Consider the following 18,772-nt stretch of genomic DNA (forward strand, 5'->3'; position numbering starts at 1 on the left):
TGGCCTGATGCTCCTGGGGGTCCTCAGCACACGCCCCTTCGCCCCGGTATGCGCTTCTTTCCGGGAACCCACACTGGCTGAGTGGAGCCGTCCCCTCCGGGTCAACAGCACCCAGGGTGGCTCTGCAGCGCCCCCCTCCGCGCCTGCACAGGGACCGTGGCCCCAGTGCTCCTTGTGCCTTGCTGGTTAATGAGAAGCCGGTGGGGAGGTGCTGCCGGTGAGCCTATAAAGAAAGGCCCTGGTGGCGGCTGCGGAGCACTGGCCCTGTCCTTCCATCTGCCCAGAGAGGAGCATCCGAATCAAGGTGCTGGCCATGTCCCAGCTGGTGGAATGCGTCCCCAACTTTTCGGAGGGGAAGAACCAGGAGGTGAGGCCCCGAGGAGCTGGTCAAGCATCCAGGGCTGATGGGGCAGCTTGAGTGGCTGAGGCCCAGGCCATGGAGGAGGTGGTGGGCTTGGTGTCCGGGGTCATCTTCCCAGGATGGGAGGAGCCGCTGCCCATGGGCCCCAAGGACATCCCGTGGCTCGGGGACCTCGGGAGTGCCAGACCCGGGGTGGGTGGAACACGACTGGTGCTTGTGGGGGCTGAGGCTTGGCTGTGGCTTCAGGGGCCTTTGGGGTGCTTTCGGTGGGGGGCTGGGCAGATCTCTGGGCCTCAAAGGGCCTTGGTGCTCCCCCCGAAAATGGGGCTCCTGCCACTGACCGAAAGGGCTGCGTGAGGTCACACGAGGTTGCCCAGCCTGGTCCCCACCGCCACCGCTCCATCTCCACTGGAGTTAGCTTGCAGAGCCCCCACCCTGCAGCCACCACCCTCACTAGACCCAAAACGAAGTAGGCACAGAGGGGGCAGCAGGCCCCCAGGTCCGGCCTCTCGCCGTCCACAGCCCTGAGGTCCAGGCTCCTCCAGGAACAAACGCAGGCCCCAAGGGCCACCTGGAAGGCCTCCCAGAGGGCAGCGCCAGGCTACGGGGGTCACCGGCAGGGGTGCAGGGAGGCCTCGTCATGCCAGGATTCCAGCCAGCACCAAGCCCCTGCTCCGAGCAGTCCTGCCACCCAGAAGGTTCCAGGGCCTTCAGGCCCCTCCCCCATGCTGGTGATGTGTCCCTCCCCTGCTCGGGGGTGGGGGTCTTGGCCCCTCTGTGACCTGCGCCTGTGGTCACCTTCTTGGATCCCCGGCCACATCTCCGGCATCTGTCTGTCTGGGCAGAGCCCATGAGTCTGTCCTGGAGGCACTGCCTGCAGCCCCTTGTGAGGACCGTGCTGGGGCCGGAGTGACTGTGGCTGCTGTGAGGGTTCCCGGGCGGCTGCTGTGTGCAGGCCTTTCGGTGGGAGCTCAGCTTGTCGGAGAGCCCCAAAGCCTTGGCCCACCTCCTCAGCCCCCATCTGTGTCTCGGGGTGCAGCCACCCCCAAAGGCTTGGCGTGCCGCCTCAGCCCCATCTGTGTCTCGGGGTGCAGCCACCTCCAAGCTCCTTTTCCTTCTTTCAAATGGGGAGACTGAGGTGTGGGGGCCGGGCCCGTGTCCCAGGTGATCGACGCCATCTCTGGAGCCATCACACAGACCCCGGGCTGTGTGCTGCTGGATGTGGACGCAGGCCCTTCCACCAACCGCACCGTGTACACCTTCGTGGGGCCGCCGGAGTGCGTGGTGGAGGGGGCCCTCAACGCTGCCCAGGTAGCTTCCCGACTTATTGACATGAGCAGGCACCAAGGTGAGGTCTCTGGGCTCTCCTATGGCTGCCATGTCTCGGAATGTCGGGGCTGAGCCCTGTCCTGGTGTCCTGGGAGAGGGGGTAGGCCCGGGGCCCAGGCTTGGAACGTGGGGTCCAGTGGGGCTGGCTCTGGCTCTCCTAGGAGGACCCTGGAGTGTGGGGGTCACGGCCCCCAGCCTGCCTGCAGGGCTGTGCTCTGGGGGACCCCCAGGTCGCCACGCTCCCACAGCACCGGGCCACCTCCATGGCTGGGTGGGGGGAGGGGGCCACTCCAGGGAAGGTTTGTGGGTCCCCTCCACCTGCCCACACGTCAAGGGGGCTGAGAGCCAGTCTTGGAGCAGGCACTGGTGGGGGAAGGGCTGCCCGGAAGCTGACCTGTCAACAGCCCACAAGCCAAACACCTCGGTGGGCGGGCAGGGCCAAAGGTGTGTGGACACACGGGCACTGGCCAGGGGCTGGGCCGTGGGTCGCTCATGAAAGGCCAGGGATTCACAGTGATCCCGAGGGGAGGACAGACGAGAAGCTTATCTCTAAGGGACCAGCCCTGGGCAGTGGCGGCAAAGGCGGGGGAGGCTGGCGTCCCCTGGGGTGGGCGCCCACCCTCGGCTTGGTGTAGCCACAGCGAGGGACTCAGCTAGTGAGAAGAATGCTCTGGAAACGCAGTGTGGATTCTCGGCTTCAGGGGAGGGTGTTGGGGTGGCCGGAACACAGCCTCGAGCGCCCCCTCTTGACCTGGCCAGGGCTGCCTGAGAGCTGAGCTTTGCAGCCCTTGGAAAGTTATTTTTGTGAGTGTTAGGAGAGAGACAGGTTTATCCCAGAGATGCCAGACCACCTGCTCAGGCCGCTGCTCCTGGGCTGAATGACCTCCCCAGACTGGCTGGGAGGACGGTGCAGGAACTTCTGTTGTCCCGGGAGGGGCTGGTGCTGCCACTGGGGCAGGGCTGGGAGTGCCCAGGGCCGGCCTCCTCCCTGTGGTCAGTGTGAGCAGCTCGCTGGGTGTGTGGACTGGGGGGCTGCCCAGGCCGGAGAGGACAGAGGGTCCGAGAACCCCGTGGAGTTCCCACCCGCTCCCACGCCTGGCCTCCTGCCCTGCCTTGCCGTCTCTCTGCAGGGGAGCACCCTCGCATGGGAGCCCTAGACGTCTGCCCCTTCATCCCCGTGAGGGGCGTCAGCATGGACCAGTGTGTGCTCTGCGCCCAGGCCTTTGGCCAGCGGCTGGCAGAGGAGCTGGACGTGCCAGGTGAGCGTGCCCTCCCCGCCCCCCTCGCTCCGCTCCCATCTCATTGGTGCGGGTTACTGGCTCCTTCTGTATCCCGCAGTTCTCTGCCCTTGACTGCTCTTGCAAGGGCAGCGTGTTCCAAACAGCCAACATGCAGAAGCGCAGCTCCCTCAATACTGAAATAAACGCAGCCTCGCCTGCGGCCGTGCAGACCCGGGGCCGCCTCAGACTGCACCGCAGAGCAGCTGGACAGGCCAACCAAGAGCCTTAAAGTCCACGCCTTCTAGAGTAGAATAATTTCACTTTGGGAAATTAACTAAATCAAGAAAATGATACGAAACAAACAGAGACAAACGGGACAAAGTGCACACCCACCCCTGGTGCTCAGGCTGCACCAACCCAGCGCTCCCAGGGCTCAGGCTGCACCAACCCAGCACTCCTGGAAAGAAATCCCGAGGCAGGGACGTAGGTCACAGTCACGCCGGCATGCAGGGCACACGTAACCCCCATCACGGTCACGCCAGTCCCCCCTGAAGGAAATTCCAATGCAGGGCCTGCGTCACAGTCACACTGGTGTGCAGGTTCACGAGTTTTTCCTTTTCTCTGTCGTTATATTTATGTGGTTGCTTGCGGTTCTGTTTATCATACAAAGAAAACAGAAGCATGAACGTCCTGCCGTTAGCATGTCCCACGTGTTCTATCCTAACCCTGCAATTTGCCTTTTCAGGGCCCTCTGAGGATGGGGTGGGCGGGGGTGCTGGCCCACACTGAGGGTCCACTGGGACCACCCGCATCCATCCGAGGCGGAGAACGGGCACTCCCCGGGAGAGGGTGCAGTAGGGGCCCATTCCTGGGTTAGGCTGGAGGGAGCCCCTCCACTTGGGTCCTCCAGGAACTGAGTCCTGGACCCCCTGCCGGTCCAGGCCTGACCGCCGGGCTCTCCTGCAGTGTACCTGTACGGTGAGGCAGCCAGGATGGACAGTCGCCAGACCCTGCCGGCCATCCGGGCCGGGGAGTACGAGGCCCTCCCTAAGAAGGTGCCCCCACGCTGGGTGGTCGGGCCTGGGAAGGAGGTGGACCTGCCCCTTTGTCCTGGCTGGGGCGGCTGGGCTGGGCCCCTCCTTCCCGGGACCCCGGCGGGGCTGCTCCCTCCTGTGGGGGATGTCTCACCCCAGAGTAAACTTGCCCACAGCTCCAGCAGGCCGAGTGGGCACCCGACTTTGGCCCCAGCTCCTTTGTCCCCAGCTGGGGGGCCACGGCCACGGGGGCGAGGAAGTTCCTCATTGCTTTTAACATCAACCTACTCAGCACAAAGGAGCAAGCCCACCGCATCGCGCTCAACCTGCGAGAGCAGGGCCGCGGGAAGGACCAGGTGACCCCGTTCACTGACCCGGTGGAGCCCCACCCAGCCCCTTGGGAAAGGGTCAGAGGCTGAGAGCCTCAGGTGGGGCAGTCGGTGGTGGATGGGGCACCGGCCGGACAGGGTTCGGCCTCCCACCTGCAGACTGGCCCAGCCTCCGCGTCCACACCGTGCGGGGATGGCGCAGGTCGGCAGGTCAGGGGTGGAGTGAAGCTGGGGAGCTCTAGCCTCATGGGGATTTTCCATGGAAGGAGGCAGGGTTCCCTTTGTTAACATGTGGCAGCATTTCCATACTGCTGGGAAACAGCGACTTCCGGAGTCCCAGGTGCCCTCAGCGGCCCCCCACACCCCTCCAGACGCCTTGGGAGCCCCGACACCCCTGCAAACCTTCAGGTGCCCCCAGGCCTTTCCCTCCACGTCTGCACAGCAGTGGTCACCCGGTCTGAGCGTCACCCCTGCGCAGATGGTATAGATACCTGGAGAAAGAGGTGGAGGGACCGCCTGCCCATCAGTTCCCCACTCAGAGACCCCGGTCCCACCAACAGCCGAGGTCCTGGGACCCGACTTCCCGACCTGCAGACTCAGCACAAAAGCACAGGGACCTCCAAGTCCTGCTTTAGGCCCCAGCCAAGGGCAGAGGTCCGAGTCCCCCCGTGTGGACTCAGTCACCCCGACGAGTGCGGGGCTGAGGGATGTGTCAGGGGAGCAGATGGGATGGGAGAACGGCATGGGGGTGCCTAGGGCCCCACCCCTCAGCATTCCCCCAACATCTAGGACACAGCGTGGCTGGGAGGCAGGGCCTGGGCTGGGCGGGGCCTGCCGGGACCTCCGTTTCCCTGTGGCAAGCGAAGTTTCTCTGGCCCTCCCCGGCCAGCTCAGTGAGGGACGGAGGAGAACCACAGCACCCACCCGGGCACAGCCTCCTCCCCGTCCAGCTGGGGGATGCAAGCGCCAGGAGAGACTGGCAGGACCAGGCAGGATGAGCTTCCTAGCCCAGGCTGGGGAACGCTCTTCCTTTGCAGCCAGGACGTCTGAAGAAGGTTCAGGGCATTGGCTGGTACCTGGATGAGAAGAACCTGGCTCAGGTGTCCACCAATCTTCTGGACTTCGAGGTCACGGCGCTGCATACGGTCTACGAGGAGACCCGCCGAGAAGCACAGGTGAGCCCGGGAGCAGCCGCTGCTGCTGTGAGGGGCGTGCAGATCTGTCCCGTGGGCAGGGCAGGGGCCCCACATCCTCCAGCCAGGGCCGTTCTCCAGCCAGCCCCCAAGGGGGTGACGCTGCCTGTGCCTCCACAGGAGCTGAGCCTCCCAGTGGTGGGCTCACAGCTGGTGGGCCTGGTGCCCCTGAAGGCTCTGCTGGATGCGGCCGCCTTCTACTGCGAGAAGGAGAACCTCTTCGTCCTGGAGGAGGAGCAGCGGATCAGGCTGGTGGGCCGGGCTGCCGAGGAAGGGTCGGACGGACGGGGCGTGCGGGGAGGTGGGGAGGCAGTGGCGGAGCTCACAGCCCTGGGGCGCAGCTTCCCTCCCCGTCCTCCTCCTTCAGTTGATTGACTTGTGTTCAGAAGATGAGATTTCACTTTTTATTTTGGAAACCTTATTGAAGTTTTCTTGTGACCTATGATATGCTCAGCTGTGCAAATTCCACGGAGAGGACACCCCGCTCCTTTCTGCTGGGTCTTGCCTCCTGGGCCGGCCATGCTCCCGTGGAGGGGCCTGCGCCTCCTCTCACCACCTCCATCGGGGCTCCCTGCACCCCTGGATCTGGCAGCTTATGGATGTGTGTGCCTTCAGCTATGGGACTTAGATCCCCATCCACGGAGCGGCGCCTTCAGAAAGTGATTCCTTTTGTCTTGTGGACACCTGGGCTTCAAGGCTCCTGGGGTCTGGGTTCCACTGGGGCCTCAGGTCCTGCTGGGGTGTGGCAGCGTCTGCAGAGCCGCTGTCTGCCTTGATCTGTCCTTTCACTGGAGGTCACTTTGTTTTAGGTGTGTTTTTTGCAATAAGCACAATCCACTTGACTGGATTTTTTGGGGACGTTTTGTCTGTTTGTGTTTTTACTGATTTAGCTCTTGTGACTTGTGGATTCCATCCTTGTTTAGTCTCAGGCATATTTTCTTCTATTAGATCGTTGACCCAGTTACTTAGTTCTCTAGCCGTAGGACCCTGTGGTGCTGCAGCAGCTTTGATGTCTTCTCTGCCTCCGTCTTTACTTTCTCTGCCACACTCCTTTCCTCTGGATTCACAGCGGTTTTCTGAAACCCAGCCTCAATCATTGGTGCGTTTGTGGCCTAGTCTGTTGTATTCCTGGCTGTTAACAAAATTTTTTGTGACTTTACATTTTGTATAATTTCTTACAGAGAAGATACAGGTGGCCCTCCACTCCTGCCTTCCAGCCATATTTTCCAAGTGCTTGCATTTTGCCCCATTTATTTGTGTATAATCATATTATATTTTTTTCCGGACTATTTAAAAGTTGGGTTGAAGACATTGTGCTCTTTTACCCCTAATTTATTAAGGCTGTGTTTCTTAAGAACAGGGACTTTCTCTTACATAACCACAGTGTAATTATCACAATCAGGAAATTCAACACTGTTGTAATCCTAGTATCTAATAATCCTCAGGCCGTAATCAAGTTGCTTCAGTGTCCCAGTGATTCCCATCATAGCGATTTCTCCTCCAGTCCATGACGAAGTTCACGTAACACAGAGCACTGAGCCAACCTTTTCTCCTTTCGTCCAACTGTTCCTGTCTTCCTTGTCCTTCACTGACCTTGACATAGTTTCAAAGGACAGACTTTTAAAAGCGCCTCAGTGGAGACTAGTCTGATGTTGCTTGTGGCCAGATGTAGTTGTGCATTTTTATTTTAATTTAATTTATTACTTCTTTTGAGACAGGGTCTTGCTCTGTCACCTAGGCTGGAGTGCAGTGGCACAGTCACTGCAGTACAGCTCACTGTAGCCCCAAACTCCAGGGCTCAGGTGATCTTCCCACCTCAGCCTCCCAAAGTGCCGGGATTACAGGCAAGCACCACTGTGTAGTCCTGGCTAATTTTGTACAGATGGGGTTTTGCTCTATTGCCCAGGCTGGTCTCAAACTCCTGGACTCAAGCAATCCACTCACGTCAGCCTCCCAAAAGTGTTGGGATGACAGGTGTGCACCACCACACCCAGCCAGTTACGCATTTTTGGCAGGAAAAGCATAGATGGTGTTGTGTCTTCCTCAGAGACGCCAACTCCCCACGATGCTCATTTTCTCAGGGTGCCGATGTGGACCCGTCACTTGGCCAAGGCGACCCCCTTTCTCCTGGGCCCTTCACTGCAATGTTACTATTTTTCCTTTTGCAATTAATACGTTGTGGGGAGTACTTGAAGGTGTTTAAAGTATTGAGTAGGTAGATAAATACCTGTTTATTACTGAAATTCCAGAGTTTTAGGAGCCAGTGACAGCATTCCAACGTCACCCTTTCTCTCTAAGCAGCAGCTGTCGCTTCTCCACATTTCCTTGCCTTCTCAGGCCCCCTCTGCTTTCCAGTGTGGCGTTTTGTCTTCTTTTTTTTTTTTTTTTTTTTTTGAGACGGAGTCTCGCTTTGTCACCTAGGCCGGAGTGCAGTGGTGCGATCTCGGCTCACGGCAACCTCGGCCTCCCGGGTTGAGGCAGTTCTCTGCCTCGGCCTCTCGAGTACCTGGGATGACAGGCGTGTGCCACCGCACCTGGCTAATTTTTGTATTTTTTGTATTTTTAGTAGAGACGGGGCTTCACCATCTTGGCCAGGCTGGTCTTGGACTCCTGACCTCGTGATCCACCCGCCTCGGCCTCCCAAAGTGCTGGGATTACAGGCGTGAGCCACCGTGACCGGCCGGGGTTTTGTCTTCTTTACCTGAAGGGCCCCACGCCTGCGGCCTGCACAGGTCTGGCTGTGCCCGTGGCTGCCTGCTGCCTCCTCGTGGTGAGGCTGCTTTGCTTTGTGTTGTGTGATTTTTGATTGCGAGTGCATGCTCTTTGGAATTTTATCTATGGTAATTCTTGGACACCTGGGTTCGAAGTTTTCTCCTCCAAGGAGGGTTTGTGCTGGCGCTTGTGGACACTGCCTCACAGGACCCCCTGAAGCTGAGTTTTTGGCTTGGAGTTCTGGAACCACACAAGAGTGAATTCGGTGTTGGGTGAGGCTTACAGCCCTGTCAGGGTAGCTTGTGATTAGGAATTCCCAGGAAATTTTTTTTTTTTTCCTGCTTCACCCAAAGGGAAGGCAGGACTGGGAAGTACCTCAACTGTTTCCTCTGGCAGGTGGCTGTTTCTAATTCATCCTTGGGGATGGCACCTTCCAGGGGTCTCCAGTCGGACCCCACTCTGAAGGCCCCAGACCTCCCCCACTCATCAGGGGCTGCCAGAGAGGGGCAGTTGCCCTCAGGGCGGACCCAGCTCCAGGCTGGCAGGCCTTTCTGGACTCGTCTTTCTGGTCATGTCTGGTTTCAAATGATGTCCTATCTGCTAGCTTAGCTAGGCCTTTAAAACGCCCCGCATCTTCCTGGGGTTTTCTGCGGAAGGAGGCTTTGCCTTGTGGCTTGCTGGTTCTATGGCCACGGGGAGGCGCTCTCCACCCCGCCCGGCTGCTGTTCCTGTCTGTGGGGTGGGGTGGGGGTCGCACAGCCAACATGTTCTGAATGGGTTTCGCAGAATGAATTCTAATCTTAAATGGGACTGTCACAACTTTATTTTGAATTTAGGTAAAACCCACTTTTGTGGCATACCAGTTTATGTGTGGGTGACTTGGGGCTGTTTCTCAGCTTTTAAGGACTTGTTAGATGGAAGACTTGGTGAATTAAAATCTTGCCGCCCCTGTCAGCGATGGGGCAGTGGTGCTGGGGGGCGGTGAGGGATGAGCAGCAGTTTGCTGAGGGGTCCCCAGGGGGCAACTCCTTTCTCTGGGCCTCGGTTTCCCCAAGGGCAACTCAGGGTGATGGCTGTTTCCAGAAGCCTGTACGGGGTGCCTGCTGGGGCGGGGCCCACAGGGCTCCTGGCGGGGCAGAGGTGGGGGGTGGGGGGTGCCAGCCACGCCCCTGCCCTGCTCCCCGCAAAAGCGCCTGTGTGCTCGGGGCAGGGGGCGGCTGCCGCAAGGGTGGGACCCGCGGGTTCCGAGGCTTTCCTGGTGGTGGAGGCGCGCCGAGGCCGTTTCCACTCCAAGCCGCTTTTCCAGGTGGTGAGCCGGCTGGGCCTGGACTCCCTGTGCCCCTTCAGCCCTAAGGAGCGGATCATCGAGTGAGCCTCTGCCCTCCCGCCCTCTTCTCACCCCTCCCGGGCTCTGCCTCTCGGGCCTTGCGGGGCGCTGGGGTCCCTGCGTGGAGACCCGGCTGAGTCCTCCCAGCGCCTCCCTTTGGGCGCCTACTCGGCCTGCGCCAAGCCGGGGTCTAGGGGGGTGAGGGAGGCACAGAGACCCCGGCCGGGTCCCCGCAGGTTCTCACCCGAGTGGTCACCTCCCCGTGGGTGCAGGCGGGCGTGGGGCCTGGGGCGGCCCCGGGAGGACTCAGCGCTCCCCGCACCAACCCCGGCCAGACCCGCTGAGCCGCGCCCACCCTGCAGGTACCTGGTTCCTGAGCGCGGGCCTGAGCGAGGCCTGGGCAGCAAGTCCCTGCGCGCCTTCGTGGGGGAGGTGGGTGCCCGCTCAGCGGCTCCCGGGGGCGGCTCGGTGGCGGCGGCCGCTGCGGCCATGGTGAGCGCGGTGGGAGTGGGGAGGGCGCGGGGTGGGGCCGCCCTGGGTGGAGACGCGGGGGCCACATGGGTGGGACCCCCCGGGGGCGGGATCCCCGCAGGGATCACCCGGGCCCCTCGCTGTTCCTGGCGGTGGTCCCGGGCCGTCTGGGGTCCCTGCGACCCCCCACATCCACCCCTCTCGCAGGGTGCGGCGCTGGGCTCCATGGTGGGCCTCATGACCTACGGGCGGCGCCAATTCCAGCCCCTGGACGCGACGATGCGGCGCCTGATCCCGCCCTTCCGCGAGGCTTCGGCCAAGCTAACCAGGCTGGTGGATGCCGACGCCGAGGCCTTCGCCGCCTACCTGGTGAGTGGCGGCCACAGCAGGGCTCCCCGGGCCCCACCGACAGCGAACCCCCAGCTGGGGCCCCAGTGAGAAGCGGGTCAGCCTGCGGCCGGGGAGGGGCTGGGGACCAGGAGTGGCCTGAGGGCGTCACCACTGGCCGCTGTCTGGACCTTGACCACCAGCACCGCCCTCACCCCAGCAAGTGCTTGGGCCCAGCAGGGTTTGAGGGTTCGGCCGGGTGACCCCACATTCACAGGCCATGGCAGCCGGTACAAGGGAACAGGCCCCTCCCAGCAGGGGAGCCAGGAGCCCAGGCTTGGGGGACCGCACAGACCTGGAGCAAGGCGGGCAGTTCCAGGAAAGGGAGGCCTGCAAGAATCTCGGGAACACAGTGATGAGTGCTCTCAGGCAGGCCAGAGAGGACCCGTTTCAGCCACAACGTAAGACAGAAACACCATCTTCAGATAACACCCACTCAGGCAGGCAGTGACCGCACCTCCCTCCAAACAGGACAGTAACATGAGCATCAGCTGGCAGGATGTGCCCGCAGATGGGGGCTGGGTGCTCAGAGCCTAGGGCAGGGGCCAGAGAGCCTGGGAAAGGGCAGTGACAAGGTCAGGATGCCCCCAAGCAGTTCCAGCCCAGGAGAGGACAGGAGGGAAGAGCAGAAAAGAGAGAGAGAGGGAGGGGGGAGAGATGCAGATGGCGGAGGGAGGGGGGAGGGAGGGAGTGAGGAGAGAGGGAGAGGGGGAGAGAGGGAGGGAAAGAGGGAGGGGGAGAGGGAGAGGGAGGGAGAGGGAGGGAAAGAGGGAGGGGGAGAGAGGGAGAGGGAGGGAGGGGGAGAGGGGGGAGAGAGGTGTAGGGGCCAGCCCTATAGGGTCTGTGGGTTTTTCTCCCCATGTGTAGAGATGAGAGATTGTAGAAATAAAGACACAAGACAAAGAGAAGACAGCTGGGCCCGAGGGACCACTACCACTAAGACACGGAGACCGGTGGTGGCCCCAAATGCCTGGCTGAGCTGTTATTTATTGGATACAAAGCAAAAGAGGCAGGGTAAAGAGTGTGAGTCATCTTTAATGATTGATAAGGTCAGGTGAGTCACATGTCCACCGCACAGGGGGCCCTTCCCTGTTAGGTAGCCGAGGCGGAGAGAGAGAGGACAGCTTACATCATTTTTTTAATGCTCTTTTTAGAAAGATTAAAGACTTTGATACTTTTACTAATTTTGCTACTGTTATCTAGAGGGCGGAGCCAGGTGTACAGAGTGGAACATAAAAGTGAAACAGGAGCGTGACCGGTAAAGCACAGCATCACAGGGAGACGATTAGGCCTGGGGATAACTGCAGGCGGGCCCTTTACAAGAGGTGGTGGACCAGAATCTTATTTAAACTCCCGTGGAGAAAGGGAGACTGCCTTTTCTGGTCCGCTAAGTAGCAGGTGCTTTTCTTTGGCACTGATGCTACTGTAGACCATGCTCCGCTTGGTAACGGGCGCCTTCCCAGACGCTGGCCTTACCGCTAGACCAAGGAGCCCTCTAGTGGCCCTGCCCAGGCTTGACAAAGGGCTCACACTTCGTTTTTTGGTCACTTTTTACCGTGCCCCTTCAGCTCCTATCTGTGTATGGACTGGTTTTTCCTAGGTTATGATTGCAGAGCAAAGATTATTATAATATTAAAGAGTAATTGCTACAAACTAATGATTAATAATTATATATAATATCTATGATCTATATCTAGTATAACTCGTTATTTTATATATTTTATTACACTAAAACAGCTCGTGCCCTCGGTCTCTTGCCTGGGCACCTGGCTGGCTTGCCGCCCACAAGAGGGAGATGGGGAGGGGGGGTAGGGAAAGAGGGAGGGGAGTGGGGAGAGAGGGAGGTGGGGAGAGAGACAGGGAGGGACAGAGTGGGAGGGAGAGAGAGACAAACATGTGCTCCAGCCTCTGGAGCAGGGCAGTGAGGGCGCCCGGCCTGTGTTTCTGGTAGGGCCACAGACCCCCAGCCCTAAGTCGGGAAGTCTACCCTGCAAAGCTGGGTGAGGAAGGCGGGCCCCAAATGCACGTGGAATCCACACACAGGCACAGAGGGAGCCAGGATGAGGGCCTGGGATAAACAGTCCCGGATTTGCAGAGGGACTCGCCTGAGGCTCCCCTTCTGGTCCTGTGGAGAGGTGAAGCTGGCTGGGCTTCTGGGTCGGGTGGGGACCTGGAGAACTTTTCTGTCTAGCTAAAGGTTTGTAAACACACCAATCAGCACTGTGTCTAGCTAATCGGGTGGGAACTCGGAGAACTTCTCTGTCTAGCTAAAGTATTGTAAAAACGCACCAGTCAGGGCTCTGTGTCTAGCTAAAGGTTTGTAAATGCACCAATCAGCACTGTTTAAAAACGGACCAATCAGCACTCTGTAAAATGGACCAATTAGTGCTCTGTAAAATGGACCAATCAGCAGATGTGGGCGGGGCCAAATAAGGGCATAAAAGCTGGCCCTGACGCCAGCAGCGCCACCCAGCTGGGGGGGTCCCATTCCAAGCTGTGGCTACTTTGCTCTTTTGCTCTTTGAAATAAGTCTTGCTGCTGTTCACTCTTTGGGCCTGCACTACCTTTGTGAGCTGTAACACTCACCGCGAAGGTGTGCAGCTTCACTCAAGTCAGTGAGACCACAAACCACCGGGAGGAACTAACAACTCTGCTACCTGCCACCTTTAAGAGCTTAACACTCGCTGCGAAGGTCTGCGGCCTCACCGGAGGGAAGAAGCAGCTCCCGACGCGCCACCTTTAAAAGCTCACTGCGAAGGTCTCCGGCTTCACTCCTGAAGTCGAGACCACGAACCCGCCAGAAGGAAGACACTCCGGACCTACCTGAACAACAGAAGGAACCAGTTCCGGACACACTGTTTGCAGGGAGGTGTAGACGCTGATCACCTTTTCCAGTCATTTTAAAGATTTAGGTTTCATTTATTTACTTTATACTATTATAGGCCCTTCGGGGGTTCACCCCGCCGTCTCCGCAGCCCGCCCAGTGCTCGCCTCTCTTGCTGCCTCAGCCTCCGCGTTTCCTTCCCCTCGCGCGCGGCCCCGCCCGCTCCCAGCCTGGCCCCTTGCGTTTTCCACTGTCCCCCACCCCAGGGAGGGCCCAGGGTACCCAACACCTGCTCGCAGAGCCCTGCGTTCTGGGATGCGCTTCTCATTACCGGGGAGGTTAAGCATGTTCCCTGTGTTTAGCGGTGGTTTTTACTTCCTTTCCAGGAAGTTATCTGGTGAATATTTTTTGACTCCTTTTATGTTAGTTTCTCTTGGGGCTTTCGCTGCTTTCCAGTTTTTTCTTTTTTTAATAGGGGAGTCAGGCTTTGTTCTGGACCCAGCTTTCCCCGTTCGTTGTTCGTCTTTGGACTTTGCGTGTGGGGGCTTCTGACAATGACTCTTGATCTTTATGTCGTGGAATGTATCAATCCTAACTTTGTTTTCTGGGTCTTGTATCACAGTTTAAATGGCCTCCCCAGAACAAGGTGACCTTTTCTAGACTTTAATGGGTTGATGAACTTTAGACCCGGAGAGGCATTTAAAGACAGTCATGAATTTAGAAATAGGCCAGGCATAATAGCTCACACCTGTAATCCTAGCACTTTGGGAAACCAAGGTGGGCGAATCCCTTGAGCTCAGGAGTTTGAAATCAGCCTAGATAACACACCAAGACCCTGTATTTACCCACCCCACCCCGCCACACACACACAAAAAAAAGCCAGGCGTGGTAGCAGGTGCCTGTGGTCCCAGCTACTCAGGAGGCTTAAGTGGGGGTAGCTGGAGGCCAGGAGTTTGAGGCTGCAGTGAGCCGTGATTGCACCACTGCACTCTAGTCTGGGCAACAGAACGAGACCCTGTCTCTAAAGTAAACGTATGTAGATAAAACATAGGAACAACTTTACACTTAGAAATTTAAAATAAGGTGAATAATTGAATAATTAAAAAACAAGTAGGATAAGTACGTAGATGAAAATGTAATCAAGGGGCAGAAAAGAAACAAGACGTGTGGTTTAGGGAAACATGAGCGGGGACGGTGAGACTGCGCCAGGCATCAGTGGTCGCAATCAGTGGATTGGTTTACAGTCCCTGTGAGCAATGCGAAGGTGGACGGGGAGTGCTGGGTTGGTTTACACTCCCTGTGAGCCACGTGAAGGTGGACGGGGAGCGCTGGATTGGTTTACACTCCCTGTGAGCAATGTGAAGGTCGACTTCTGAAAAATATAAGGAGATATCTTTACCTTGCACCAAATACATAAGTAATTTCCAGATGGAATAGAAAACTGTTTCCCCATCACCAACACAACCAAGCCTCACGATAAATCACAGAAAACAAAACCGACCGGGCGGGCAGGCCTCGGCCGGACACAGATGTGGCCACGTGAAGCACACCCTCGGCCAAGATCTGCCCAGGGAGACCGTGGACACCGCAAGTCCTGGCTGTGAGAGAGCGTTCGTAGTGCGAGTCACAGCGTGGGGATGGCTGTCCTGCCTCTGCCTGCAACTGCTGCAGACCCTTGTGCAGAGGACAGCCCGGGAGAGGGGCTGCAGCCAGGAGGCCTGGTCCGGGCGACGCCCCGGCCAGTCAGGGAGACACTGGGCATTTCTGTTCCTCGATCACTGCTGTTGGAACGGTCAGAGGATCCAGATCTGGCCGGAGTCCAGGGAGCATTTGCTCCCATCCATGGCCGAGGGCAGGGGCCGTTGATGACTTTCTGGTGGAGATTTGGCTGAATCTTCCAAGATGAAGTGAGCACATTCCCCACTGACCACCCCTCGGCCGGGGCTCTGGCCACAGCAGATGTGAGTAGGGCTCCCAGTGGGTCCCTGGGAGGTTGGTGTGTGGCCCCAGCCGTGCTCGTCCACACGGGGTGGGTCCGAGGAGCCGAGTGCCTTCGGGTGATGCCATGAGCCACACACGTGAGCACCTAGGAAAGGCCAGTGCCTGTGGCCGGGGCAGGGACGTGAGGGGCTTTGCGGTTTGCTCTTAGTCGTTCTGCAGAGTCTGAGCCTCTTATGCCCAGGCTTGGGGGCAGTGCAGCTGCTTGTGTTGGAGACAGGCCCAGAGCCACTCCTGCCCCACAGATTCTGAGGGCTCTTCAGCTGAGAATAAGGGCCCTGAGGGAACTACCTGCTTCTCACATCCCCGGGTCTCCGACCATCTGCTGTGTGCCCCTGACCCCGCCCCACCCCGCTCCTCCACCCGGCCTGATGCCAAGGGCTGTAAACCACCGGCCCAACAGAAGCTTGGTTCCCAGAGAACTGGTCCCTGCCTGGGACATGCTCATTGCTACGGCCCCTTGTGGGAGCTCAGAGGGCATGGCTGCTCCCCCTACGGTCCCTTGCCCAGTGGTTCTCTCTTTCTGGCAGGAAGCAATGAGGCTGCCCAAGAACACACCTGAGGAGAAGGACAGGTGAGCCTGGAGGGCCGGCCGCACGGGGGCTCTGTGTCTGGGGAGTTGGCGGCCAGGATCCCGGGTACCTGGGCGCTGTGACGGGGTGTGGTCGGCCTGGGCGTGCTGGGTACCTGGGCGCTGTGACGGGGTGTGGTTGGCCTGGGCATGCTGGGTACCTGGGCGCTGTGATGGGGTGTGGTTGGCCTGGGCGTGCTGGGTACCTGGGCACTGTGATGGGGTGTGGTTGGCCTGGGCATGCTGGGTGTTTGGGAGTGACTTCCCATCGCCTGCTTCTGCAGCCTGCTCAGCCCTGTTGGGGTGCAGTGTGTTCACTGCCTGCCTGTGTGTGCCCCTGTGCCCAGGCTCTCCTCTTGGTCCTTCCAGGCGCACAGCGGCCCTACAGGAGGGGCTGAGGCGGGCAGTCTCTGTGCCGCTGACGCTGGCGGAGACGGTGTCCTCGCTATGGCCGGCGCTGCAGGAACTGGCCCAGTGTGGGAACCTGGCCTGCCGGTCAGACCTCCAGGTAGGGGGGCCTGGGGGACCCTAGGTCTCCTGCTGCAAAGCAGGAAGCAGCTATTGGGGCTGAGTCGCTGGAGAGCACGGTGGTTTGCTGGGCTGAGCCAGGCGGGGAGACCTCACTTCACGGGCAGTTCCCAGGGTTTTGGCCTCCTCCAACAGGGCCGGGGTGTCCGTTGCCTTCTAAGATCTCGCTCACGGTCGCACCACAGAGACCCAAATGTGTCTGCAGAGCCCACCCTGACCACTGTATAAGTGTACACTCTCCCAAGACCCCCCGTATCACCCCACTGTCTTGTTCTAGCAAGCCTCTAAGTCAGCCCGGGCACAATCGCTCACGCCTGTAGTCCCAGCACTTTGGGAGGCTGAGGCGGGAAGATCACTTGAATAGAGGAGGTCGAGACCAGCCTGGGCAACATAGTGGGACCCTGGCTGTACAACAGATATATATGAGCCAGGCACGGTGGTGCCTGTGGTCCCAGCTACTTGGGAGGCTGAGGCAGAAGAATTGCTTGAGCACAGGAGGGCGAGGCTGCAGTGAGCCGTAATCACACCACTGCACTCCAGCCTTGGTGACAGAGCAAGACCCTGTGTCAAAAACAACAAAACACAAGAAAGCACACGAGGCAGCTCCTGGAAATAGATGCATCACACTGGCAGGGGCCACGGCTGGGCAGAGGGTCCCAGACAAGGAACGTCTGTCTCACGGGCTCAGCACTTTCTGCAGCCGCCCTAAGACCTCATGGTCTTGTGGGTCTTTATAGGAAAGACACCTCTTTTCAGCATCTGGTCCCAGAGAAGTGTCCCCTCAGTCCCTGGGAAGTGGCCCTGGGCAGTGGGCGGGCTGTTAGCCTGAAGCTGCCTCTGGGGGCCCTCCAGGGGATGACTTTGCCTCTAGAACTGTGGTCCTGGTTCCTAGAGCGGCAGAGAGCCTCCAGCGTGGCTGCTTCCAGGCCTCCTGTGGGGCTGAGCCCTGCTGGGATAAGAGGAAGTTTCGTTTTCTAAGCTCAGTGGTGGAAGAAACCAGGAGCTGTGCTGAGCTTGCCCCGGTGGCGGCTCCCCTCTGTGGGGCGAAAGCGAGGGCTGTGCTGGGCTCCTCGTGGTGAGGAGGACGAAGCCCGGCCTGTCCCGGAGACCCTCAGGCAGAGACCCTCCTTCTGGCAGTTTGCTCAGCCGTGATCCATGTAGGGGCTCCCCGGGGTCCTTGCAGGTGGCGGCCAAAGCCCTGGAGACGGGCGTGTTTGGCGCATATTTCAACGTGCTCATCAACCTGAGGGACATCACAGACGAGGCATTTAAGGACCAGGTGAGCAGGAGGCAGGTGTGGTGCCCGGACCCACGTGGGGGCCTGGATTCACAGCCTCGGGGTGATTGCCGACTGGCCGTGGGTGGCGGGGGTCGGAGGTTGCTGCCCAGCAAGCTGGGCTGAAGACTGGAACTGCCAGACCCCTTTTTCCCCGTGTCCGTCAGGTCCACCGTCGCGTCTCCAGCCTCCTGCAGGAAGCCAAGGCCCAGGCTGCACTGGTGCTGGACTGCTTGGAGACCCGGCAGGAGTGACGGCGCGGGAGGCCTCTCTGGGCTCTGTGGCCCCTCCCTCGCCCATCCCCAGACGGCAGAGCTGTGACCTCGGTGGGACACAGCTTGTTCGTGTGGGGCCCGGAGGATAGGTGGGTGGGCAGCGGGGCGTCGCCTGGAAATGGAGGCGCTGGCAGGGACAGAAGACCCCTTAGTCCCATGTGACCTCCAGTAAAGTCTTGGCACCAAACCTGTGTTGTGTGTTTGCGGTTTTGGGGGCAGGGCTGAGAGCTGAGCTGCAGGTCTTGGGGCAGGAGCAGGACACATGGTCAGTGGCCCATGGGAGCCGGGGTTAGAGGGAATGGGGTCGAAGCGTGAGGAGACAGACCTCAGCGTCAGGGTCCCCAGACACCCAGTGCAGCCCACAGTGGGCAGGGTCACAGGTATTTGGAGCACCTGGGGTTCAGTGCAGGTCCTTGGGCTGCGAGGCCCCTCGTCTGAGGGAAAGGGGCCCTGGTTGTGCATGGGACAGAAACCCTGGGGACAGCGGGACCTTCGACGCTGGAAGGATAGCCTCGCTTCCCAGGTGCAGCTCCGGGCGGGTCCGGACAGTCCCACGGAGCACGGTACTGGCCCCGTCCTCAGTTTCCATCCACCCTTCAACCAGCAGCTCCCCGGGAGACTTTTCCTCCCTGCCTCAGCTCCCTGCCTGGCCAGCCTCCTGTCTCCAGAGAAGTTCTCCATTAAAAAATAATTTAACAAATCACTATACTCTCAGATTACTTCCAGATGGATTATTACGTGTGATAGACAGCAATGCAGGATATTAAAAAGAAGATTACTGTGTCCTTGAGTGCAGCAGAAAACTGAAATGCCTTATTGGAGAGATTTCCCGTTTGGAAAACAGAACATACTTGTTCCTGAAAGAAGATGTCATCATCCAAGACCAATGACAAGAATCCTACAGGGAGAAAAAACACCCAAGGTGTGTGTGGGCACA

At 59.3% G+C, this 18,772-nt stretch overlaps 1 protein-coding gene across 2 annotated transcripts; it reads left to right on the plus strand.

The window, feature by feature from the left end:
• The first annotated feature begins 257 nt into the window (after positions 1-257).
• FTCD (formimidoyltransferase cyclodeaminase) lies at positions 258-18,538 on the plus strand. Of its 2 annotated transcripts, XM_032174595.2 has the most exons (15): positions 258-367; positions 1,526-1,709; positions 2,821-2,949; positions 3,877-3,965; positions 4,121-4,300; positions 5,311-5,448; positions 5,587-5,718; positions 9,485-9,546; positions 9,868-9,997; positions 10,184-10,345; positions 15,716-15,759; positions 16,126-16,264; positions 17,468-17,563; positions 17,748-17,886; positions 18,305-18,538. In XM_032174595.2, the coding sequence occupies exons 1-15, from the start codon at positions 314-316 to the stop codon at positions 18,343-18,345; spliced, it is 1,719 nt and encodes a 572-aa protein (XP_032030486.1). In that variant the 5' UTR covers positions 258-313; the 3' UTR covers positions 18,346-18,538. The 2 variants fall into 2 exon arrangements, with proteins under 2 accessions (XP_032030486.1, XP_032030487.1); XM_032174596.2 differs by lacking the exon at positions 18,305-18,538 and having other exon boundaries at positions 17,728-18,022.
• The last annotated feature ends 234 nt before the right edge of the window (positions 18,539-18,772 follow it).

The sequence above is a fragment of the Hylobates moloch genome, unplaced genomic scaffold (genome assembly GCF_009828535.3).
Source record: "Hylobates moloch isolate HMO894 unplaced genomic scaffold, HMol_V3 SCAFFOLD_14, whole genome shotgun sequence".
NCBI lineage: Eukaryota > Metazoa > Chordata > Mammalia > Primates > Hylobatidae > Hylobates > Hylobates moloch.